At 36.2% G+C, this 27,500-nt stretch overlaps 1 protein-coding gene across 5 annotated transcripts in view; it reads right to left on the bottom strand.

Annotated features, from left to right (window-relative positions):
- The window catches only part of LOC137641347 (carbohydrate sulfotransferase 4-like), a 215,363-nt gene that overhangs the window by 106,706 nt on the left and 81,157 nt on the right, over positions 1-27,500 (bottom strand). For 2 of the 5 annotated variants that reach the window (XM_068373812.1, XM_068373809.1), the window contains exons 1-2: positions 2,465-2,505; positions 1,245-1,344 (exon numbers count right to left, since the gene is read on the bottom strand). The exons of 2 other annotated variants lie outside the window; for them this stretch is intronic. In XM_068373812.1, coding sequence (XP_068229913.1) covers positions 1,245-1,294 — 50 coding nt within the window. In that variant the 5' untranslated portion in view covers positions 1,295-1,344; positions 2,465-2,505. Of the gene's footprint in view, positions 1-1,244; positions 1,345-2,464; positions 2,522-27,500 lie in introns of those variants that run through there. One more of the 5 variants, XM_068373810.1, reaches the window with a different exon arrangement.

The raw sequence follows: 27,500 nt of genomic DNA, 5'->3' as shown, positions 1-27,500 counted from the left end.
TTTATTCTACTGCTGCTATCTTTTACAAATCAACTAATAATGAATTAGGTTACCCAAATTTACTAGAACATTGACGGTTATCAAATAAATCTCAGGCAATGATACGATATCTTACAGGCTGTATCATGAGTCTACAAGCAACCTGTCTCCACAACCCATAAAACAGAAATGACTTTCCTATTTGCTCAGTGTCGGAATGGCCGGGGGAGGGGGGTTGAAGGAGAAACCTCCCCCCCCCCACTTCCCTGGAAAGTGTCTACTTGGTCCCTCTTACGAAAAAAGTAGCAATTGAAAAATAATAGTATATATATATATATATATATATATATATATATATATATATATATATATATATATATATATATATATATATATATATATCTGTGTGTGTGTGTTTTGTATTTGTATTGAAAAGTTGAGACGTCAAATGATTATACAGAATTGAAATATGGCAACTCGATTTGTAACATTTGTATACTTTTGCTAACAAAGACGGCCCTTTACTGTCTGATTCGCTAAGGTTTGAGAATGTTCCGCCCATTTCGTAAAAGTTGTAAGAAGAGCAACTCCTTGTCCGTTTTGTCATGGGAACACTAGAGACATCTGACGAAAGATTTCCCCTGAGTGTCGGCGTTCTTTTGATTCTAACTGTACTACATATACTGTATGTGCAAAGAACTTTAGCTATGTTTTGCCTAACCTTTGAAAGTATTTATACTTTATAACATAACTATGCAGTTTTATGTTAATTCTTAAGGTACACATAAAAATAAAAACCTGTTTCCAACTGAAATTGACCAACAAAACAATACAAATTTATAACAAATTAAAGCTTCCAACGCTGTAACCTTCGAAGACAATGACAATTTTCTTAATATTGTAAAGGAAGTTCATAATTCATTGCAAATTTACAAAGCCTCACCAACTTTTGTCAGATGTATAGTACTGTACATTAAAAGAATATTTCCCTTCAAACATTACATTTGCATAAAACACCTAAACGGTTGTCAATGAAACCATGCATTGCATACTCTACACCTACAGTATTTGATTAAGAGAGTTGTTAGTTTTTCAAATGACCAGTCCTGAGAAAGGATAACAACTTCTAGTCAAATTCAAGAGGTGATTTATCAACGTTATCTTTCCTATCATTGCACTTGATAAATTACATCATAGAATTCAATATTCATGTAGATAAAGTAATAGCTATAAATTTATCGGGATTTTAAAGCTTATTTACATACCAAATATGTCGTTTACGATATGAAGAGAGAAATAAAAGCTTCCTGTGCATTGCTGTAAATCATCTCCGTGTCGCTGTGTAATCACTAAGGCTTCGATATGCTGGAAAGATACCTCATAATTAGGAAAAGAATTCAGTAAATTGATGGGGGTGCGTAAAGAGCGCTAACTTTCAAGCACAAACTACATGACAGCTCCAGTTTAAACTACTAAAGTTATTGGTGAGCTACTATAACTTTAGCTTCAAAATAATGTTCTAATGAAGAGTGCACTCCCTTTTTCTATCACCAGATTGATATAGTGGAGTATATTAGTATGACATGCATACATAATAACTTCTTAATTTATCTATTATACGATAGTGGATATTGAAAGCAATTTTGCTTCGTATTTTCAATTATTGGACCGAATTGTTACAATTAATTAAAACGCAAGTACTGTAACTTTAATACAAACATTAACCTCATAGAATTCAATTCCGAAATAATTTTGTACTGTATTTGATTTCCACTGAAAGCCGTATAGGTATAATGTCTGGATTGGTGAAACGATATTTCTTGAAACTATTAGTAGTGCAATTGCATTTCTTATTGCCAATCATTGTTCAACATGAAATCCAACCAAAAAGACTTAGATCAATTGCATCTTTCTTTTCGAACAATCACGGAAAGTAGGGGAGGCAGGCCCATTACAGGGTACTCTAAAATCCCGTCCTAAAACTAAATTTGTAACAAAACTGATATTGTACGGCGTTACCACTTCTATTCTATCATCTATTGCGAACCTGTATTAAATACCGATAATATTGCACTACCATTATATATCATTTAAGCTTCTATAATAAGTTTCCGTTTTTTAAATCATTTATCATTCACATTAACCGTTATATAACCAATAATATGCATCCTTAGTGGAATAGAATACAGTACAAATTTTATGGAAAATTCGTATATGAAGCACTTGGAAACATGTAATAAGATTTAGGAAAGAAATCCGAGTTTTATTTCTCATAGCGAAAAAGAGTATCACAACACACATTAGGTTATCAAGAACAAGCAAAATGAAGAATCTTTGATTAAAAACAACTGTTTTTAAATTGAGAAATTAGGATTGAAAAGTTTGAAAAATAACATAATAACGATAAGATTTAATATGAATATGATAGAAGTAATAGCCACAAAACATGCAAGAATGCTGTTCATTTCAATATGAGAAAATTCACTTTAAACTTCACCGCGATATCAATCAGTCAGCACTGCCCAAGTGTGAGCTCAACAGCAAAGTCCACCAACACCTGCCAGAAAATGCGAAGTTTCCAACATATGTTCGCACATACTAATTAAACAGTTGCGAACGCAAGCACTTTTTAGGTATAAATAGATGGTGACACATACACACAACCATATATATATATATATATATATATATATATATATATATATATATATATATATATATATATATATATATATATATATATATATACTCAGTATTTATATACATATGATCATCACCATCAGCCGTTACCAGTCCAATGCAGAACAAAGGCCTCAAACATGTACTTCCACTCATGTCTGTTTACGTTCTTTCTGTCAGTTTATTCCCGCAAAGTTTCTTACTTCTTCAATCCATCGTTTTTCCTTCCTTCCCCTGCTTCTTTTGAAATATCTAAAGACCTATTCTGTTATTCTTAACGTCCATCTATTATAATGCTATTCTTATATTATGTCCTGCCATGTCCATTTCTTTTTCTGACATGTTGGGATTCTTTAGTTTGCTTACGTATCCATGTAGCTCCTTTTCTGGGTCTTCATTATTCTTTCTATGGTTCTTTGAGTTGTAAACTAGCTTATGTTCTAAAGCTTTCGTACGGCTTTAAGTTTCTCATGCATAGATTAATACTGGTAGAACCATCTAATTAAATACTTTTAATTTAGGAGAAAAGGGCATTTTATATTTCATAATCTCATTTTGTTTACCAGAAGCTCTCCATCCCATGCTTATCTTTCTTTTAATTTCGGTCTCGCGTTCTTTGGAAATATTTACTGTCATCCCCAAGTACATATATTCATCGCCAATCTCTAGAGCTTTGTCCATAGCCTTATTTGTTGTCTTTCCACATTTTTATTGAACATTATCTTAGTTTTACTGTCGTACATTTCTGTTTTCTCTATTCAAATTCCCTATCATCTTTTGCAATCCCTCCCATTATTCACTAAACAGAAATATATCATCTTCAAATCTTAAATTGTTAAGGTATTCCCAAGTAGTGTTAATTCCTACATTTTCCCAATCTTATGTCTTTAAAACTGCCCCTAGGCACAATACGAATAATTTAGGAGAAATTGGGTCACCTTGTCTAACTCCTTTCTCAGTCGGAATTTTCTCACTATCTTTATGTAGTTGTAGGATTGCTCGACTTGTCGTATTTTCACGTGTTCTAAAGTAAGATTCATCTATTCATTATATTTGAAAGGTTTTTATTACTGCTGAAGATTTGACAGATTCAAAAGCTTTCTCATAGTCTACAAATACCATACGTAGTGGTCTAGCATACTCTGTTGGTTTTTCCATTAGCTGGTTAACTACATGGATATGATGAGTTGTGAATACCCACTTCTAAAGTCTGCCTGCTCTCTTGGTTGATTAAAGTCTGTCGTTCTATTTGGCCTAATATTATCTTTGTAAATATTTTATTTATTAATGAGAGTAAACTTATTAGGCGATAATTTTCAGGTCTTTTATGTTTAATTTTTATGAATTATTATAATGATAAAGTTTTTCCATGATGTAGGTATAAATCATTCATATAGAAATGTTGTGTAAAGTTCAGCGAGCGTTTCTACTATGAAATCTCCTCCATTTATTATTATATCATTTATTCTGTCATTTTCTCTTACTACTATGTCTCTTCTCATGCCTTTTCATGTTCTATTTACTTCTCGTATTGTTACTTTTGGTACCGGCTCAGGTGTTTCATTATTCCCATTGGCAAAATTATTTCTTACATAACTATTGTATAGCGATGTATATAAATCGTCTGCAATTTTTATCACTCAATCGTCAATATTTATCACTCCATTTTCATTCCATTTTTATCCTTTAAAGCCACCCTGTTCCCAGTCTTCTTTTTATAAAATTGATGCTTCTTCCTTTCGTTAGTGCTTCTTCTGATTAGGTTTGCAAATATCTGGGGTTTTTAGTTTGTTTATTGTTTTAGAAAAATTCTCTAATTCTAGTTTACCTCTCTTGGTTTAAACCCTTTATTAGGGTTTTGCTCTTTTCTGATAGTTTTCATTGATCTTGTTTAAGAATCCACATATCTCTTGTGTTGATTCCAATACAAAATTTTGTTAGATTACCTTTTATTTCTTCATTACTTGTTTCCATTTCATCATGTAGCTGGGAGTACCTATTTCGTATCACTACACTAAACTCATCAGATTTTTCCCTTATTATAGGAGCGTTATTTTCTCTCTCTCTCTCTCTCTCTCTCTCTCTCTCTCTCTCTCTCTCTCTCTCTCTCTCTCTCTCTCTCTTTTTTTACGATGCCAGATAATACCTAATAATCAATCTCTCTCTCTCTCTCTCTCTCTCTCTCTCTCTCTCTCTCTCTCTCTCTCTCTCTCTCTCTCTCTCTGTGGGTGTGGGTGTGGTATTTTGATCCTAACTTGCATTCTTAAAAGTACAATTGGTTCAGTGACGTTTAACTCATATAACGTTAGTTTAGTTACTACAAAATCATGAAATAACTACAAATTCAATTTTCTCCATACAAAATGCTCATTACCCTTTCATAAACTGACCAATGAATAGTGATTGTTAACTGTGTGCATATACAAAATTGTCCAGCATTACTACACAGGTATTACTGTTCAAATTCCAGGCATTGGGTTGGTCTAGTTTCTTTGAAACCAAGTTAACTGTTGTAACACGGATATGCACAGAAACTTTCATTCTAGAACTGGAGGTTTAGATCCATTTGGATAAGATTCAGATATGGTAATCTATGCCAGTTGGCCTGTTATACTGCTATCTACCATTACAATTATATCAAGTTTATATTACAAACATCTGGGCACTTTTTTTCCACCCCAACCATTTAAGCTTATCTCGTGAGGCAATTACAGTACACAATGAGAGGAAACCTTATGATCAATCTGTAGAATATGTAATTTTAGGTTCAGCTTTAGAGATTAAAATATTTCACGAAGGTGATCGAAGTCAACAACTGTGATACAGTAACCCCTACACAGTCCTAGTCTACCTGCCAGGACTTTTTTTACTCCTCTCTACGAGAAGTCCTTTGTGAAAGCATGGATAACTCTACTAAAAAGATTGCATTAATAGGAGGAATTGATAATATCTAGAACAAGGTGCATTAATAACAGTTATTGCAGTGAGCTTTAAGTGACCAGAAATACTTTTTACAAGTGGTGTAATAAATAGGAGGAAGGAGGGATCTACATAATACTGCAAGAAAAGACTGAACAAGGAAAACTTCAGTTGTGTATTATCAGAGAATTAGAAATGAAGTTACGTCAAATCCAATCACAAATGCTGTTCCAATCCGAAATTCCCTGTGACTAGATTTGTCCTGTGAAACAGTGCAAAGGACTCTTCATGAGATGGGTGTGCATCATAGGACCCTTGCAATGAAGGGAGAGAGTGACACCGTTTAAGCCATCTTCAGTTTTATCAATGGTATGCAAAAACCACGGGTGCCTGCACTGTTGGAGAAGGATCAACACCAGATATATGAGAGAAAATATCTTTGAAGAAGCAAAGAGTGGACATCTAACACAGGAATGGATTCACCTATTCGATATTGCTTCACTATATATATATATATATATATATATATATATATATATATATATATATATATATATATATATATATATATATATATATATATATATATATATATATATATATATATATATATATATATATATATATATATGTTGAAATCTTAAGAGGAAGATATGCTGCCTTCAGTTCTTATGGTGGCTCTACCTGAGGACCAGATGATATTTATACAACGAGTATCTGTTAACAAAAGTATTGTCTCTCGAACCATTCAACCACTTTTTGCTTTTAAACTGTCTCTCTGTTCTGTCTTTTACTGACTAATGAAGATTTTGAAGTATACCTTATGTGTTAATTATTTCCTCTTACATTTAGACTCAATCAGTGTTATCATTATACACCTCTGTATGCGCATACTCATAATTATCCCGTAATGATTTCATAAATGATTTTCCCCACCAACTATTACGCCATTAGGATTAGCAAGCTGGAAAATGTAATTATCAATTCAAAAATGAATGATCAACCCTCTAAACAGTTAAATCATGGAAACCTATTCCAACATTAATGCAAACACGTTGTTGTAATTGTTTAGGACAATTACCCTGTTCACCAGGCGAGCATAGTAACCCAGACTGGGTTACCCAGTGGTTTCAAGAGAATTCAGGCAATACAGTAAAAGTGCTGAGCTTGGTGGCTCTCAGCCCAGATCTTAACCTCATGGAGAACTGCTGGGGTGTTATCTGCTATCATGAACTAGTGGGAGCCAACTTAAGGGATAACAGGTAAGTAGCTTCTAAATCACAGATACCATTTACAGTTTTGTCACCGCTGTCCCCCGATAGGCTACAGTAGGTCATAACTAACAATAGGGGATGGGCCCATTATTAATTTGTTATCCTTTATAAATCATTTTAATAACTACTAAAATCATTTGTAGTCCTTCCATTCAGTTGTGAGCATGTTCGACATGAAAGGGTTAGTCACAAGCATAGTCAAGGTCTCCCATCCGCTCAATTCCTTGACCATGTAGTAGAGTATGTAGGGGATTGTAATGTAAATTGCCCGAGCAGAGCTTTCTTATTATCTTTAAAAGTTTATTTTTGTACAATTAATTCAAGTTTATTTTGGATTTCCTTTCACAAACCAATAAGATGAGGTTATCCGTCTAAAGAAATCTTAGCCATTTAAAACTCATACAGACCATTTACATACAATTATAGGTTATTCAAAAATCTTTGTATAGTGTGTCTCATACTGGGAGCGGTGTCATGGGTGACCAATTTAAACATTCCTTTAAGCCCCCCAAAATTATTTGAATATCATTTTTAACAATTCATGTGGATACCTTACATGGCCCATTCCTTGAAGTTTATTTCGGACACAGACTACTCAATCTGGTTAAAATCGGATTAATCCTGAAAATTTTCTCACTAATGGTATAATTTTACCAGACCTATATGTATATATATATATATATATATATATATATATATATATATATATATATATATATATATATATATAAGAATGAATAATAGAACCAGAGTTATAATGTACATGTTTATTGTTTAGCTTTCGGAAAATCTATTTCCATCATCAGAGCCTAAAATAGAATACATTGTATAAATTGAAACATAGTATGATAAGTATTTAAAACTGAATGTGTAAAATGAACACCCTAAAACTTTATGAAATAAAATAAAAATAACATAAAACTATAAAATCAATCTTAATACACTATAAAAGATCTAAGCGCCAGCGCTATAAACTCACATGAAATAAAATTAAACACAATTTAGCTCATACGTTGCTCGGCCCAGGTTTGGTTTCATTTTGTGTTGGAATATTGCCTCCATTATCAGTAGGTCGAGGTTACTCTGCGAAGTGGCCAAGATGGAAAAATTCTCTTTGGACATTGGGTGGTCCTCACTTTGGGAATAGTCTCTGATAGGTGAATGGGGTGGTTTTGTCATATAATTACCCGTTCTAGGTGAACGACCCAAGTGCTCAGACAATCTTGCACGGTAATGTCTTTCACTTTTTCAAATATATGATGCATTACAGCGATCACACTTATATGTGTATATGACACCCGAGCAAATATCATCTGAGACCCGGTCTTTAAATTTGAAAAATTTGCTCATAACATTTGAGAGGGAAAACACGATCTTCAATGATACCTGAGGATAAAATTCACGCACAATTCTATTGAAATGATTTCTTATCTAAAAACTATGGGACCCCAGATATGGAATAAAAAAGAAGATATTTTTTCGAGGAGCAATTGGTTTCTTTTCACATGGTGGTAGTGTGAGTTTGGTTAGTGTTTTCCCTATATAGGTATCAGTAAAATTATACGGGAATCCATTATTGTAAAGCAAATTTTTAGTATATATTAGTTCCTTATGAATGATGCATTTACAGTATATATGAGATCAAGTTTCATAAATTTGTATCAATTTTAACTTATTTAAGCTGGCTTGAATTTAGTAACACTAGGTTATATCTTAAGAATGATTATATATTTTAATGTTGTTCGTGTGTAAGTTTTACATAGATGTATTAGTATATAAAATAAATAAAAATGTGTGTATGTATATGGATGTTTGTACATAATATATGTGCATTGATATGTGCATATTCATGCATACATATGCATGTAGGTCTGTATATGGGAAGCTATGCTTTTATGTATGCATGCATGTACGTGTACTTACATATATGCATATGTATCAGAACATATATGGACATGAAAAATTATTTAAGAAATTATAGGTAAGAAATCGTAGGTAAATATCTGAAGGTCTTGAAAAATCATGTGGACAGCTTACTTGACCTTTCAACAATTCATGGGATATGAGCTCCTCCCGCGAAGGGCCAGATGTGATCTTTCGTAAATACTGTACAGGTAGTCTATGTTTCTTATGTTTTGTTCTTAAATGCTTGCATGTATGTTTGTGTACTTTCATTGTATCATATGAATAGTGAAATCTATTTATTTACTTGTAGCTAATTTTGGTTTTAAGATTTATTAGTGTTTTTTTCTAGGTTTATCTAGATGTGGTTCTTTGTTGTAGTTTAGGTTATAAGAAATATATATGGTTTGTTTTAATGTCCCTTTTGCTCAGTACTCCAGTTGGAAATAACGTAAGGGGAAAGCTTGTGGTGTAGAGATATTTGTTAGTAAGTAAGACTTAAAGAAGGGTCTGGGGTTTACTTTATTTTGTACAGCACGTGTTTCATACACGCTCTTACACCGTCACGGTCTTGATTTTTTTTTTTCTTATCACACGCTCTTTCCTTCATTGGTGATAAGACCGACCTGCGTTATCATGCTAGCACAAGCTTTATCGTGTTTGAATTTTTATGACGTTCTTCCTCGAAAGTCGCTGTATATAAACTCGATGATTGTTTAATAAAGCATTCACCTCACCTCTCAGTTACACCCTAACTGTCCACTCCCACAATTTGCACCCTGCCACATTTTAGCAGGGTATACAATGTGATTAAAAACTTCAATAACTACTGAATGCATAAAAAAATGATTAATATATCTTATCGATGGCTCTTGTAAAATATTCTTTAAAATGTAAAGAGATTATATATATATATATATATATATATATATATATATATATATATATATATATATATATATATATATATATATATATATATATATATATTCTAGTATTCTCAATGTCCATTTATTATCTGTCATTCTCATTATATGCCCTTCCATGTCCATTTCTTCTTACATGTTTGAATATCCTCAACTTTAGTTTGTTCTTGTTTGCGTGCTGCCGTTATTCTGTCTCTTAGTGTTATTACCATCATTATTCTTTCCATAGCTCTTGTGCTGTAACTAACTTTTGTTTTAAGGCTTTAGTATGGCTCCAAATTTCTGATGCATAAGCTAATACTGCTAGAACCATCTGAAAAATCCTTTTCATTTTAAAGAAAGCAGCATTTTACTTTTAATAAACTTATTTTGTTTACCAAAGGCTAATTTTCTTAATTTTAGTCTCATGACCTGGGGAAACATTTACTGTTTGTCATATGTATGTACATTCATTAATAATCTCTATGAGTTTGTCCAAAACCTTTATTAGCAGTCTCTGCACTTTCAATGAGCATTATTTCAATTTTACTCACATTCATTTTCCGTCCTACATTTTTGCTTTCTCTATCCAAATCTTCTATCATCATTTGCAATGCTTCCAAAGATTCACCAAACAGAACTGTCATCTGTAAATTTAAAGTTGTTAAGGTATACCCCATTAATGTAAATTCCTAATTTCATCCAATCTGAATTCTTAAAAAACTTCTTCTAGGCATACTGTGAATGGGGTCTCCCTGCCCAACTCGTGTCTCAACCTGAATTCTCACCATCTTTATGTAGTTTTAGGATTTCTACACTTCCCATCAATATACTGTATCTTCAAGTGCTCTAACATAAGATTCATTTATTCGTTGCTTTTTAAGAGCTACCATTAGTGCTAAAGTTTTGACAGAATCAAAAGCTTTCTCATAGTCTATTAATGCCATACATGGTGGTTTGTCATACACTGTTGATTTTTCCACTTCTAAAACCTTCCTGCTCTCTTTGTTGATTTAAGTGTAGCAGTCTTTCTATTCAGCCTAATATGATCTTTGTAAATATTATATATATCACTGAGAGTAAACTTACTGGATGGTATTTTTTCAGGCCTTTTGTGTCTTATTTTTGTGAATTAGTATAATGATAAAGTTTTCCCAAGCTGTAGCCTAGTCATAGCGCATTCTTGCAGATATTTGGTGAAGAGTTCAGCAAGTTTTACTCATATAAAATCTTCTCCATTTATGATTGAATCAATTGCTAGGCCATCTTCACCTGATGCTTTTTGTACTTATCCAATCCTAGATTTACATTTGGTACATACTCAATATGAATATATATAGCATATATTTATACACACATAGGTATATAATATATATATATATATATATATATATATATATATATATATATATATATATATATATATATATATATATATATATATATATATATATATATATATATACAGTATCTATATAAATATTCTTATGAAGCTGATCTATTGTAGAATAAATAATTTATTTATGTACTTATTCATGTTTACATATGTGCATTGAAGAGATGAATAGCCAGCTCTTAAGATGAGTTCCTCTCTATTAAATGTCAGTTTGGTACGTAAATTGCGTAAGACTTTCGTCATTAATTTATTTGTATTCTTCATTCAAGTCAGCATATGTAAATTTACGTTATTCTTAAGAATTAACTTCTTATTTCACGTATTTTTGTTACGAAGTCTTAAGTAACATGTTTAAGAGTGTTATATGATCCATACGAGATACGAACAAGGGCTTATGTAAATCTTATTTATATTTTTATGAGGTATTCCTTCATTTTTGTGTGAAAATACACAATTCTTATATTTGCCACACGTTTTAGAAGGCTATCGAAAATCCTAGTGTTAGATTTTACCTTTTTTTTATTTCGAGGACAAAAGTGAGCGGAGCTAGCTAAGAGAGATTCAGCTCGCTGTTGCTTTGGTACGAGTCCGAGAGAGTAAGCCTTGACAACCTTATGCCCTTAGGCCAACCCCTAAGCTTCCAGATCTCGGACCTATAGTATTCTGGAAGTAGCTAATTCATATATAAGCGCCCCCAGGGATACGTGGGGGCAGAGGAGAAACAGCCACCCTGTGAAAGACCCAAAGTTAATTCCTCTCTCCATGTACCTATAGAATACCCTCTCCTAAGTGATTTTATGCCCCAACATATATTGTGTAAACTTTTCCATAAATTTCAAATTTATGGTGTTGCCGTGAATGTTGATATTATGTAAATTTTTGTAAATGACCCTGTACAAGTAAGAAACGTGAAGTATATTTGTATCGTTACCTGGCTAATTTTGCGTCAGGTAAATATGTAAGTTTATCAGTTACTTTATGTAATTTCTTTAATAAGTGTCAAGATTAATTAATTGAGTAAATTTTAATTTCAAGTGAAACAAGTGATTGTATAATTGTATGATTGTATTTATTTATTAGTCTAGGGCTTTCATGCAGATTTTATATTTTGAATCAAGTGATTACATAATCGTTAGAGTTAACATTTTTGTCTTAATCTAGGTTTTGTTCAGACTTAATATTTCGAGTGATTTATTTTTTTTTCTATGTAAATTCGTTCAGTGTTCTAATTTTCATAGAATATATTTATTTTTGCAAAAGGTGTATTATTTCAATCATCGGTATTTATTTATACTCGCTCATATCCTGTTAATGAATCGAAGTAAGAATTCTTAGGAATAATTACCCAGTTTTATTTTAGTGTACTTAAGAGAACTTTGGATATCCAGTGCTTCTGTATATTGATCTGTGGGAGTTGAATGACTGTCTCAGGGCTCGGGTATTACTATTTTCAAGTGTAACAGATTTAATGTGAAAACAAACTGGTAAGTTTGGAACTCAAGAGGTTGTATACCTTGCCAGCCATAACATATTATATATATATATATATATATATATATATATATATATATATATATATATATATATATATATATATATATATATGAGTATATATCACTAACACCACTAGTGATTTCAATCAATGTAAATATCAACCACAATTGCATTTAATATCAAAATCTACCTTTGGAAATGTATATCCACTGGAAATTCGTTTAAGATAAATGCTAGCTGAGCAAAGATTCGAACCTATGCTTCTTAGGCCGGAATCAAATCGAAAATGACGTGACACGCCAGATGCGTGATCACAATGTGTCGCGGATGAAAAATAAAGTGGTGACAAAGATCTTTAACGGCTGCACCACAGAGGACGTTGTACCAACCGTGTGTCACACGATCGTACATTGTTCATTTTGTGTATATATTATGCTTGTATCTTCGCTCTTCCCTTGCACTAAAATGAACCAGATTAAACATGTCTGCTTTTTTCCTCTGTAACAGTATCTGTTTTTTAAACATGAAATTTCTTGTTGCTTTGAGCTTTTGTATATAAAGGAGAGTGTTCTATAATAAATTTACTCAGTTGCTTTCAACCTGCCTTTGAGTCACAACCTTCTCTCGGCCCGTTACATTGGTGACCCCGGAAGTCGACTCGCTCCTCCCACTGTCCACCCCCACCCCTCGCCCCTCCATCGTTGGTACTATGGAGGACTCTACGGAAGTTACTGCTGCGACTCCCCCATTGAAAATTTCATCATTCGCCAGCGGAGAGGCGTTTGCTTGGTTTCAGCGCAGAGAAGTTCAGTTTCGCATCAAGGGCGTGACTCGCTCAACCACCAAAGCAGATTATGTTCTCGCGGCGATACCCGAGGACACTTTCCCGGAAATATCCGACTGGCTTTGTGAACAAGGAGACACCCCAATAGCGTATGACACCCTCAAAACATACCTTCTGCAGCAGTACTCGCTGTCGCCAGCCGCCTGTATAGCAAAGCTTTTTCAGCTCTCGCAAAAACCATTGGGGGACCAAAGGGCTTCGCTCGTCCTCAGGGAAATGACCAGTATCGCTCGCCTGCAACCTGCCGCAAACGGCTCTCCTCGTGAGGTGAACCTACTTCGTGCCCTTTGGATACGCCCTTTACCCGGACCTATACTCGCTGCCATACCCGATATCAATAGTTTACCCATAAAGGACTTGATGACCAAAGCTGACGCCGTCATGGACACCCACTTCAAGACCTCCATCAACGGCTCCACCCCTGACGAAGAGGACGCCTATTCAAAGTCACCCGAAGCTGACGTGAATGCCGTAGGACATACACGCCTACCCCGTGACGTGACAAAGCCACCCACCACCCACCACTCGCTCCCGCCCCAACCAACGACTTCTACAGCCACTTACTACCTCCCATTCGCCGCAGTTTTGCTACTACCACTTCAGATTCGGGGCAACCACGAAGAAATGTGCCAAGGATTGTTAGTGGCCAAAAAAAATGTAAGTAGGCCATCGCTTGTGGCGGTGGCCTCCCGTGTTTCTAATCTGTTCTTTTTACATGATGCAGGAAAGGTCGTGCGATTTTTGGTAGACACGGGTGCTTGTCATTTTCTTTTGCCAAGGGAAGTCTTCAGGACACAACGTAGTCTGTCTACGTCTGCCGACATCCGCTTGGTAGCTGCCAACGGATCTGTGATACCCACCTACAGTTACGAGAACCTCAAATTATCGTTTGGAAACAGTATATTTAATGGGAAGTTTCTCGTTGCTGACGTCCCATTGCTAATCCTCGGTGCGGATTTCCTCTCTCATTTCCACCATCTGGTCGATGTTGCCCACCGACGATTGGTCAATGCAGACTCGTACTTGTCGACACCTCTTCAACCCACCCCCTCCAACCTCGCTCTCCACATCAGCACACCCACGGATGCCAACGCCCACCGCCTCACGTCATACCCGGAAGTTTTCCGTCCAGAACTTCGCCAAACGCCCACGGCTCCTGCCAAGCATGGTATTTATCACCATATCAAGACGACGGGACCCCAAGTCTTTGCAAAATTCAGACGTCTGGCACCGGAGCGATTGGCAGCCGCCAAACAGATGTTCGCCGAAATGGAGGAAATGGGCCTTTGCCAAAAGGCCTCCAGCCCATGGTCGTCACCCTTACACATCGTTCTGAAGAAAGACGGCTCCCTCCGTCTGTGCGGGGATTACAGGCGCCTGAACATGCAAACATAACCGGATCACTACCCCTTCCCAAACATTGCCGACGTGACCTCCTACCTGCACAAAGCGAAGGTTTTCTCTACGCTCGACCTCCTGAAGGGGTATTATCAGGTGCCTATGAACCCAAAAGACATCCCCAAGACTGCAATCACCACTCCATTTGGTACATACACCTTCAATTACTCCTGTTTTGGCCTTCGTAATGCTGGGGCCACGTTTCAACGTCTCATGGATGGCATCTTAGGGGACCTCCCTTTCTGTGTATGTTATGTGGACGACATACTTGTGTTTTCTTCCTCAAAAGAGGAACACCTCCGTCACCTGCGCATCGTGCTCGACCGCCTGCAACAAAACGGCCTTGTAGTCGTCCGGTACGACAAGTGTACCTTTGGCGCCAACGAAGTGTCGTTCTTAGGGCACTGCATCACTCCTGAAGGAGTCCATCCCCTCCCTGAGAAGGTAGCAGCCGTTCAGAACTTCCCCGCGCCCTCGACCGTCAAAGCTCTGCAGGAATTCTTGGGCATGATCAACTATTATCACCGTTTTCTCCCAGCCATTGCCGCCACTCTTCTCCCCTCTACGCCTCCCTCAAGGGCAAGCCAAAGGACCTGAAGTGGGGTCCCCTTTAAGAAGCAGCCTTCTGCAATGCAAAGAAGGCCCTATTAACTGCTGCGGCTCTCACTTTTCCTATACCACATGCCCCTCTCCTTCTCTCCACCGATGCCAGCGACGTTGCTATTGTTGCAGTACTCGAGCAGGTGGTCAACGGCTCGCCCCGCCCATTGGCCTTCTTCAGCAGAAAACTGTCCAAGGCAGAATCGGTTTATTCTACCTTCGATCAAGAATTGCTGGCGGTGCACTTGGCTGTCCGTCACTTTCACCATTTCATAGAAGGTACGCCCTTCGTCATTCGCACAGACCATATGCCTGTGGTGCACGCTTTTACTCGACAGTCTGATGCCAGGTCCGCCCGGCAACGCCAACATCTCTCCGCCGTGGCTGAATACAATTGCACCCTTCAATACGTCCCTGGGAAAATGAATCCCGTTGCCGATGCCCTGTCAAGAAACACGTTGGTTGCCGTTCAACTGGGATTGGATTACAACGCCCTGGCTGAAGCCCAACGACAGGATCCAGAGTATCAAGCATGTAGGACATCCTGCACGTCCCTCCATTGGGAAGACTTCCCCCTCGAAAACTCCAACACCACCCTCCTCTGTGACGTCAGTACTGGTAGACCGTGACCTTGGATCCCTACTCCCATGCGCTGGCAGGTGTTTGATTTCATTCACGGCCTTTCATATCCCTCGTGCCGTTCTACTGCACAGCAGCTGAAGACGAAGTTCATTTGGCACGGCATTTCTAAGGATGCTAAGGATTGGGTCCGCGCCTGTACTTCTTGCCAAACTTCCAAAGTACATCGACACACGGATTCAGGAGTGAGCACCTTTCCTCAACCTCAGCGTTGTTTCGCACACATTCATGTCGACGTTGTAGGTCCCCTACCCACATCACAAGGACATCGTTACCTGTTTACCGTCATCGACTGCTCCTCCTGTTGGCCTGAAGCTATTCCCATGGAAACTGCAACGTCCGCTTCATGTACATCCGCCTTACTCTCAGGATGGATTGCAAGATTTGGTATCCCTGAGCATATTACTTCTGACAGGGGTACCACTTTCACCTCTCAATTGTGGACATCATTAGCGAATCTCCTGGGCATCACCCTACATCAGACAACGGCCTACAACCCCGCTGCCAATGGAATGGTTGAACGTTCTCATCGCACACTCAAAGCAGCTTTGATGTCCCGCTGCAAGGATTCCAACTGGTTTTCTCAGCTTCCCTGGGTCCTCCTGGGACTAAGGACCACTCCTAAAGACGCCCTCGATGTCTCGGCAGCTGAAATGGTGTATGGTCGTCCCTGCCGAATTTTTTCCTTCTGCAACCTCCTCCGACGATCTCCAGCGCTTATGTGACGGGCCGAGAGAGGAGTTGTGAAATCAAAGGCAGATTGGAAATGACTGAGTTATATATTAAGGAACACTCTTCTTTATATACAAAACGGCAAGGCAACAGGACATGGCATGTTCGAGAGACAGACAAAGTTCAGAGCAAAACCGGAGACATGATCATTCAGGTTCTTTTTAGTGCGAGGGAAGAGCGCAGATACAAGCATAATATATACAATAGGAATTATGTACAATTGTGTGACACACGGTTGGTACATGGCCCCCCCTCTAAAAATGACATACTGAACATGTTAAATAGGTGCCCTGAATCTCGAGAGGTAATAGTAAAACTGCGCCGATGAGCAGCAGTGAGTGGCTGTAGAAGTCGTTGGTTGGGGTGCGAGCAAGTGGTGGATGATGGTTGGCTGTGTTGCCGCTCCGGCTCGTCACGGGGTAGGCGAGTGTGTCCTATGGCATTCATAGGCGTGTGTGTCCTATGGCATTCATAGGCCTACGGCATTCATAGGCGAGTATATCCTACGGCATTCATAGGCCTACGGCGTTCATAGGCGTGTATGTCCTACGGCATTCATAGGCGTGTATGTCCTATAGTTTTTAGTGCGAGGGAAGAGCGCAGATACAAGCATAATATATACAATAGGAATTATGTACAATTGTGTGACACACGGTTGGTACACATACGTCACGTCGTGGGAAAATTTACTCCATGCCGCCAGACTTACAAGCCCCCAGTGAAGCATCACATACCGACAGACTTGCACTCTGCAACGCACGTCTTCCTGCGCAACGACACTAGCAATCCACCACTAACGCCTCCTTACACGGGCCCTTTTCCTTGTAATCCGACACAGTCCGAAAGCATTCCTACTAAACATTCGTGGCAAAGAAGACTGGGTCTCCATTGCTCGTCTAAAACCTGCTTATCTTCTGCCAGATGACCCTCATACAGTTCGCCTCTCTAGATCAGGGCGCCCTATTTAACATGTACAGTATGTCATTTTTAGGGGGGGAGCCATGGACCAACCGTGTGTCACACGATCATACATAGTTCATTTTGTGTATATATCATGCTTGTATCTTCGCTCTTCCCTCGCACTAAAATGAACCAGATTAAACATGTCTGCTTTTCTCCTCTGTAACAGTATCTGTTTTCTAATCATGATGAAATTTCTTGTTGCTTTGAGCTTTTGTATATAAAGGAGAGTGTTCTATGATAAAAGTTACTCAGTTGCTTTCAACCTTCCTTTGAGTCACAACCTTCTCTCGGCCCATCATAACGTAAATGACACGCCAGGAATGGAAAACGCATGTGGTCATGAGTCGACCAAAACTGAACCTGTTCACTTTTTGTGTCGCATGTCGGGCAAATCAGTGTTCTTCAGCCGCACTTTTCACTTACTTGAATAGTAAAATTTCATTATGATAAAAAAAAGTCATGTGATTAACCTCATGTTCTTTCTTAGTTCATTTTTTTCAATAAGAATAAAATTTCAATAGACCTATACTTTAAAAGTGAATTGTGTTTAACCTACTGTCGTATGTATTTTTGTTTCTATAAATAAGAATGTAATCTAATTTTTATTTGAAAAAAATAATTGAATACACCGTTTTCAACCTGCTCTTATGAATTTTGCATTTTTAGATAAAACTTTATGATTTTAAACAATAAATTTTGTTCAACCTGCTACTGTAAGTGTAATTTTGGTATTAGTAATTGGTTGGGTGATGTTGTTTTGTTTATGTGTGTTTTTTGTTTGTGTTCTATTTTAATGTCTCTGCTGTTGTTACTAATCTTAATCTCAATGGAGGATCAAGAGTAATTTTTTTTCTCTGATGATATTCGTTTTCGCCAATTACAACCCCGATATTGCAAATATGGAAGCACTATTGACTTCAGTTACTCTAAAGTCTTGTGTGACATTTTCAAATTATTACAATTCTTTTAACTTTATATTTCAATAGAACTAATACAACATCAGCCAAGAAATTCCTTGTGTCAACAGACAAACATGAGCACGTGCCTATGCCTATGTGACAGTGTGACATGTGGAGTGAGATGCCTCACATTTCGGCGCTTCCATGCCTCGTGTCGCCTCACTTCCTATGTGATTCTGGCCTTAGCCAAAAGCATGCCACCAGGGACTCTACCAATCGAGCTATCTTGATATGTCGATTGGTCATACAGTTGGAAAAAGATTATCAATACTGAGATCCAGAAGATGAGGAACCACTGTCCTCGACCTACCTACAATTATACTTTGAGTTTTAAAAGGGTTCAACTTCATGTCCTATAATTAGCACCAAGCATTAATATTAGCTAGATCTCAATTAAGAGATTCATTAACTCCAGATGTACATTCAGAACACGAAATTTAATGTTAAGAGAGTAGCATAATATGCATATGCAACGAGCTTGCTGTCTAGGCCATACCACATGTCGTGTGTATATAGTATAAAAAGTAATAGGCTGAGAACACTACCATGAGGAACACCAGATATCACATTCCTATACTCACTATGGTCCCCATTAATAAGTCTCCGATGTAATACTTTAGATTTCAATAATGATGACAAAAAATACCTACCCACTCCCCACTGTTTGAGTTTGGAAACAAGGGCCTCATGATTAACTCGATCAAAACCAGTACTAGAATTAAGGCCAATCATATGAACTTCCTGACCACAATCCACGGATCTCTGTACAGCATTGGAGATTGTATGAAGGGCGGCATCACATGCTCCAAGGCCTTTACAAAAGCCAAATTGCAAACTAGGGAACAGATGATAATGATTACCTTCAGCAAACTTATTTAGAATTTTTGCCAAAGGACGTTCAAAAACTTTAGAAAATATGAGAGTTATGGAAACTGGGCGGTAATCAGCTGGACTTGAGCTACCAATTCTCCAAAAACCTCTTCTTCCAGAAAATAATAGATAACTAAGGAAAACAACAGGAAAATTCCATTTAGGTCTACACCTCTATAAGCAGCAAGGTTTTTAATTTCTAGTGACCGAAAAGCTAAACTAGTTAATTTAGCCTCAGGAAAACAGGGATGAGGAAATTCCAGTTTCTTATTACTTTGCTTATTGTCAAACACATCACCCAAAGGGGTCCCTTTTATTTTGGACAGTGAAAGACACAGGCATCTGGCTTAAGTAAAGGAGAAACTGTTACGTCTACACCAAAGAGTGAATATTTAAGAGTAGCCCTCTAGGTTGTACCAGAAAGGGCTTCATGTAAGGTTAAATTGTACTCCTTTTCAGTTGAGGCATAAACTCTCTGAGCAATAGCTCTTAACTGAGTATATTTATTTTAGGTCAAATCTGATCTGTTTCCTTTCCAAAGAGGATAGGCCTCATGCTTCTCCAAATAAGCACGTCTAAAATCATCAATGAACCACGGTTTGTTTTTCACTCAGAACTTTAGCACACAAGAAGGGATACACTTATCAATTATGTTGATTAGATTCTCATTCAAAAGACCGACAGGCTCAACATTATTACACAATTGTGACCAATTCAAGAAAAACAAATCCCTCTAACATGAATATTATACATCAGTCCTCACTACTAATGAAAGTAACGCCTGATCAAATTCTCAACCAGAGAATTAACTTTACTTGCTATAATGCCAGGGAGTCAATGTATATTAGGTCCAAGCAGTTACCAAACCTGTGAGAAGTTTCATTTATGATTTGCTCATAGTCTGATTCAGAGGCAGAGATAAAAGCTCTTAAGCCATACTGATCAGCAGGACTATAAATTAACCACTCACATCGGTGAACATTTAGATCACCAGCAAAAATAAGAGACCTTTTTATCATATTGTATCTTAGCCAAAATGGTGAGACAACAATCGAAGATATAATCATCCATGTCTGGATTCCGGTACATCAAACACAAATAGAAATTGTTATGTCTGTGACAAACTTTTATTACCTGAATCTCATGATATTCATATTAGTAGGAGGACTTATGTGAAGTAGGGTACTCAGTCTTAATATAAACCGCCACTCACCTTGCCTTAGGAATGGCATCTCGTTTCTAAATTACTAGCTTCTTAAATCCAATAATATGGCGTTCAGATGAGTGACTCATTTGAGAAACCAAAGTTTCTGAGCATGAAAGAAAATCATACTGTCTGGACATAACAGTAAGGTCTTAGATATTAGTATGCAGACCACGAGTATTGCAATACAGGAGACGACAGTGGTGAAATCTAGTATGTACTGGTCCCAGATTTTGCTCAGTGTCTCCAGAGAGCAGGAAAATTAAAAGTAACAAAAAACGATTCGTCATACTTAAAATCTAACTCAAGAATAATGAAAATAAAAAAACAATATGTACAGATATATATATATATATACATATATATATATATATATATATATATATATATATATATATATATATATATATATATATATATATATATATATATATATATATATATAGATATATATTCTTACGAAGCTGGTCTAGTGTAGAGTAAATACAGTAGTTTAATCATGATTTTATCTATGTTTTCATATGTGCATTGAAGAGAGGTTAGCCAGCTCTCAAGATGAGTTCTTCTCATGTAGATCTAAGTTTATCATGTAAATTACGTAAGAATTTCGTTGTTAATTTCATTTTTTTTTATTAAAGTCAATATATGTAAATTTACGTTGTTTTTAAGAATTAACTATTTTATTTCACATAATTTTGTCACGAAGTCTTACGTAAGCTGTTTGCGAGTGTTATGTGACCATACACTATAGGAACAAGGGCTTATGTAATGTTCTTTTATATTTTTATGAGGTATTGCGTCATGTTTGTGAGAGAATACGCAATGTGCTATGTGCTTTGGAATTTTCCCAAAAACCTAGTGGTAAATGTTATCTTTTTTTTTTATTTCCCGGACAAAGGGTAGGTGGAGTTAGCTGACTGAGAGAGTTTGTCTCGTGTTGCGTGGATACGTGCTCGAGTGAGCAATACTTGGTACCTCTGATGCTTTTAGGGAAAACCCCCCCATGCTCCCAGAGCGAATGGAACATTCTGGAATTAGCTAAGTTTCATATATAAGGCGACCCCAGGGTTGCATAGATAGATAAAGAATCCCAGCCTTAAGTCACCGCCATATCCCCACTCTCTCAGCTCTGAGTATTGTTTTAAAAATGTTCAGTACCTATAGTGTGACCTCTCCAAAGTGATACTGTGCCCCAGCATATATCGTGTGTAGTGAGTTGAAACGTTGCTGTAAATTTGGCAGGTGATTTTAAATTCAGGGTGTTGTGGCGAGTGTTGGCATTATGTAAAGTTTTTTAAATGTCCCTGTAATAACGTGAAAAGATTTTGTATCGTGAGCTGGTTATCTATTTTCATTAAGTGAACTTGAATATTGTATTCAGATTTAATTTCAAGTGAAACAAGTGATTGTATAATTTTCATAAGTATTATTTCTTTGGTCTTAGTGTAAGATTTATTCAGATTTAATATTACAAATCAAGTGAGTATATAATTTTCAGATCGTAACATTTTTCTCCTAATCTAAGTTTTGCTCAGACTTAATATTTCAAGTGATTTATTTTGTTTTATGTAAATTTATTTCAGTGTTGTAATTTATATAGAATATATATATTCTTGTATAGTGTGTATTATTTCAATCCTCAGTGTTTATTACAACCTCGCTCGTATCCTGTAAAGAACTGTATTAAGTTTGTTTGAATAATTATTGATAATAAGTACCCAGTTTTGTTTTGAGTATACCTAAGAGACCTTTGGATATTCAGTATTTTATATATTGCCGTCTGGGAGTTACTCAGAGTTTGATTACTAATATTTTCAAGTGTAACAGATTTAATGTAAAAGCAGACACATGAGTTTGGAATTCGAGAGTTTGTTTAACTTGCCAGTCATAATATATATTGAATTATATGCTTGGTTCCCAGACACGGACTGTAGTGTAATATATTTTTGGTGCCCAGACCCGGGAGCCATCGTATTTTATATATACATATATATATATATATATATATATATATATATATATATATATATATATATATATATACATATGCATATATATATATATATATATATATATATATATATATATATATATATATATATGCATATGTATATATATATATATATATATATATATATATATATATATATATATATATATATGCATATGTATATATATATATATATATATATATATATATATATATATATATATATATATATATATATATATATATATATATATATATATATATATATGCCAATATATATATATATATATATATATATATATATATATATATGTGTGTGTGTATATATATACATACATATATATATATATATATATATATATATATATATATATATATATATATATACATATATATATATATATATACTTATTTCATTTGTATATTCAAGAGGTATGTTGTCCCACTCATATAGAATTGAGTATATGTATTTATATTACATAAGACTGTTGTCATTCGTTTAGTTGTATTGTCATTAATTTCTGTATATTTAAATCTACGTTTCTTTAAAGAATTGAATTTTTATTTCACGTAGTTTGGTTACAAAGTCTAATGTAATCTTGTTAAAAGCTATGTTGTATGACACACAAGGGGGATTGCATCATGTTTCCATAGTTTTTTTTTTTTTTTCATGTTATGAGAGGTCATTTTGAAGGGAATAGGAGGTGAGGAAGTTACCCCTATTTGCCGTTTGAAACTGTCATGCAAGTTGGTAACAGGCAATTTTGATATTGTGGTAAAGGACTCATTGGCTGTCGAAAGAATAAAAGTCTTACTGGGAAATGAGGTTAGTGGAGTGCTATTTTTGCCTTGTCCCATTGTAACGGATAAACCCCTGAAGTATAGTCCTATGACTGAACTCGAGAAGGACTACCCGTATCTGTTTCCTAGTTGTGTAATGACTGGGAGTATGACGAAGAAAGTGGCTACAGAAGAAGACATAGAAACCAAAGGAACGATGAACTTGGAAGAGGGAGGTGCAGCAGTCTCCCACCTTTTATTACCTGATGGATGGATTACTTATGAGGAAGCATAGACCCGCCAATATCACTGGGAATGCAGAATTGGGAATATACCGTCAGATATTGTTTAACACACCGCTAAGAAGACAGGTGATCGCCGTAGCACATGAGATGGCACACATGGGAATAAGAAAGGTGACGGAGAAGATTATGAAACACTTTTTCTGGTCTGGCATGCATAAGGATGAGAGCCAAATTTGCCGTGCATGTCACATTTGTCAGATGGCTGGAAAGCCTAACGAGTACATCAAGAAGGCTCCCTTACACCCAATTGAAGCACAAGGAGAACCCTTCAGCAAGGTGATGATTGACATTGTGGGGCCATTACCAAGAACGAAGATAGGTCACGAATATACGTTAACTTTGATGAGTCAAGTGACAAGATATCTAAAACCTTATCTGTTAGGAACATCAGTTTGGCATCCTGGAAATCGTTCAGAGTGATGGAGGAACAAAGTTCACGAATAAATTGTTTCAGGACGTGATGAAACTATCAGATGTAAACAACAACTTTTTACTGCCTATCACCCGGAGATGCAAGGTGCATTAGAGAGATTCCATCAAACCCCAAAGAGTATGTTAACAAAATATTGCAATGAAACAAGAAATGAATGGGACAATGGACTGTCTTTGAAGTTATTTGAGGTACTCAATGCTTATCAAGAAAGCATGAGATATAGCCTGAAGGAAGTGGTGTTTGGACGAGAAGTAAGAGAACCGATTAAAATCTTGGCAGAAAAATTAAAAGATCAAGAGGAAACTGATGAAAAACATGTCAAGAATTTGAGGAAAAGGATTGGTAAGCTAAGAAAGTTTTCCCTGAAAAAAAACTTTAAACGAGCCAAGGAAATATGAAGCAAAGATTTGTTTAATATGAAAAGTAAAAACTGACAGTTTGCACTAGGACAACGGGTGTTGGTTTCCTTACCGATAAGGAGATTCCCTCTCACCAACAAGTTCCAAGACCCATTCAGGATTTTGAAGATCAGTGACCTGACCTACGTTATCAAAACCCCAGGAAGAAGAAAAAGTCAAAGGAAGGTACACGTTAACTTATTGAAACCATACTTAAGCAAAACAAGACTGAAGCTTTGCAGGTATGTATGTCACAAGCCATTCCATCCACGGAAGACGAAGACGGATATGAGGTAGGGGCTGTGAGCAAAGTGTATAATTCGTCCATCATTAGGAAATTAGAAGAGAAATTAATTCATTTGAACAATGAGCAAAAAGAGGAATTAAGCCGATTAATTAAAAGTTTCCCTGAAATTGTCTCAGCCGTCCCAAAACAAACCAAATTGAGGAGGCATGAGATACACCTTAAGATCACGGAAAGACCATATAAACAAAGCGCCTATCAACTGTCGCCGTATCACCGAGAAGTCATGAGGAATGAAGTAGACTATTTGTTGCCAAATGAATTAACTGAACAAAGCTCTAGCCCTTACAGTTCACCATGCTTGCTCGTGAAAAAACCCCGATGGACCTTTCAGGCTTTGTACGGACTAGCGAAAGTTGAATTCAATCAGTGTGGCCGACAATTATCCATTGCCACTCATAGACCAACTACTCGACAACATTGAACAAGCAAGGTTCGTCGCTAAGATCGACTTGCTAAAAGGCTATTATCAGATTCCTTTGGACGACAATGCTTAATTACTTTCAGCTTTTATAACACCGTTTGGGTTGTATCAGTACACAGTCATGCTATTAGGTTTAATGAACGCACCCACTACCATTCAACAAGTGATGGATAGCATTCTAGGATTGATTGAAGGAGTAAACGTATATCTCAATGATAATGTGATATATTCATCGACCTGGGAAGAATCCTAGAGGAGTTATTGCGAAAGCTGCGAGGAGCACATCTGAGGATTGACCTGGAGAAGAGTGAATTTAGAAAGGCAACAGTTGGTAACTAGGATTTGAAGTCAGAAGAGGGCAAATCGCCCTGGTAACTGCTAACGTCGAAGGAATAAGGAAACCTTCACCCCCACAAAGAGGAAACAATTACAATGGTTTTTAGAAATAGCAAGATTCTAAAAATGAATTTGCCCGAACTTTTTGGCTGTATTTGCACCCTTGACAGATTTGACTAGCCCCAAGAAAATATTTGTATGAACCAGCGAGTGCCAGTAATCCTTCGACAAGGCCATATTAACATCGAAACTGATACTGCAAGCACTGGATTTCAACAAGAAATTCCTTATCTAAGTGGATGCATCGGACAATGGGATTGGGGTTGTCCTACTACAAGAAGGCAGGGAAGGAATTCTTCACCACATCTATGTCGTCAAAGCTGAAGAAACATCAACGCCCTACTCGGCAGTTGAAAAGAAACTTCTAACTCTAATCACAGCGATAAGGAAGTTTGAAGTTAGTGTAAATAGACCACATAAGGAAGAAATTACAGTTTACTCAGATCACAATCCATTGACTTTTGTTAATAGAATGAAGAATAATAGTCAAAGGTTAACTAGATGGTCATTACGTTTGCAACCATATTGTATTAATGTAAAGCATATATTTGGTAAAGAGTACGTGGTTGTAGATTATTTATCTCGGGCAGAATCAGTGGATTAAGGCGTGGAAAAATTAAACTTTTTGGGGGAGCTATCTTAGGAAGCTTTTCTAACATGAAAATAGATTATTTTATTTATGTATTTCATTTGTGTGGGATTAAGTATATGTATGTAAATTACATACGACTGTCGTCATTCATTAAGTTGTATTTTCATTCAGTTCCATATGTGTAAATTTATGTTATTTTAAAGAATTGATTTTTTTTTTTCACATAGTTTAGTTACAAAGTCTTATGTAAACTTGATTAAAGGTATGCTGTATGACACACATGAGAGATTGCATCATGTTTCCACGTGGTTGGAAGAAGCATGAAGGTTCTTGACTAAACTTGTTCTTTTCTTTAATGTTACGAGAGGAGTTGGGCGGAGTTATCTGAGAGAGTTTCCATCATCAAGCGACAATAGAACCATACTTCAAACAGCCAAGTTGGCTACATTGACACCACGAGAGTCCGCCTGGACCTTGAGCACACCCATTGAGAATGCTTTGGTGGAAGATGCCAGAGGGACTTAGGATGACACACAAGGGCCTACCAATGCATTGAAGAGAGAGATCTCGCCTGTCATTCTATCCAGCCACTAAGTGTTTTTCTCAAACGTAAATAGTGCCTGTTAAAACATTGGTGATATTTTTGTGATTTAATGTGAAAGAAGTGAAGTGAGTTTGTAAGTTCAGTTTATATTGTAAAATTAATTTTTTGTGACTGGCCCTGTGTGATTTGGTTAAGAAGAGAAGTGCATTTATTTTTGCTTAACAGTTTTGTAACCTTGTGTAAGCCCAAAGGTCGTAAAAGTAACAGTTAAGTATATGTAGAGGTGTAATTATAGTCTGTTTTGTATAGTGTTAAAGTGTCATTTCTTCATTAATTTGCATTTAATTTTCAAGTGAAATAAGTGATTGCATTGTTTTTTAAGTCATTTTGTCATAAGGTTTAGTTCAAATTTAAATTTCGAGTGATTTATTTTTGGTATTACTTTTTAGTTGTTTTTTTTTTTTATAAAAAATATATATATTTATTTCTGTAAAGTTTGTATTATTTCAATCACCAATAATTAATCCAGTGACTTGCTCGTACCCCTGACTTAGAAACGAAGTATGAAGTAGATATT

Source organism: Palaemon carinicauda, chromosome 5, assembly GCF_036898095.1.
Source record: "Palaemon carinicauda isolate YSFRI2023 chromosome 5, ASM3689809v2, whole genome shotgun sequence".
Classification (NCBI taxonomy): domain Eukaryota; kingdom Metazoa; phylum Arthropoda; class Malacostraca; order Decapoda; family Palaemonidae; genus Palaemon; species Palaemon carinicauda.
This window is presented reverse-complemented; position numbering and strand designations above follow the sequence as displayed.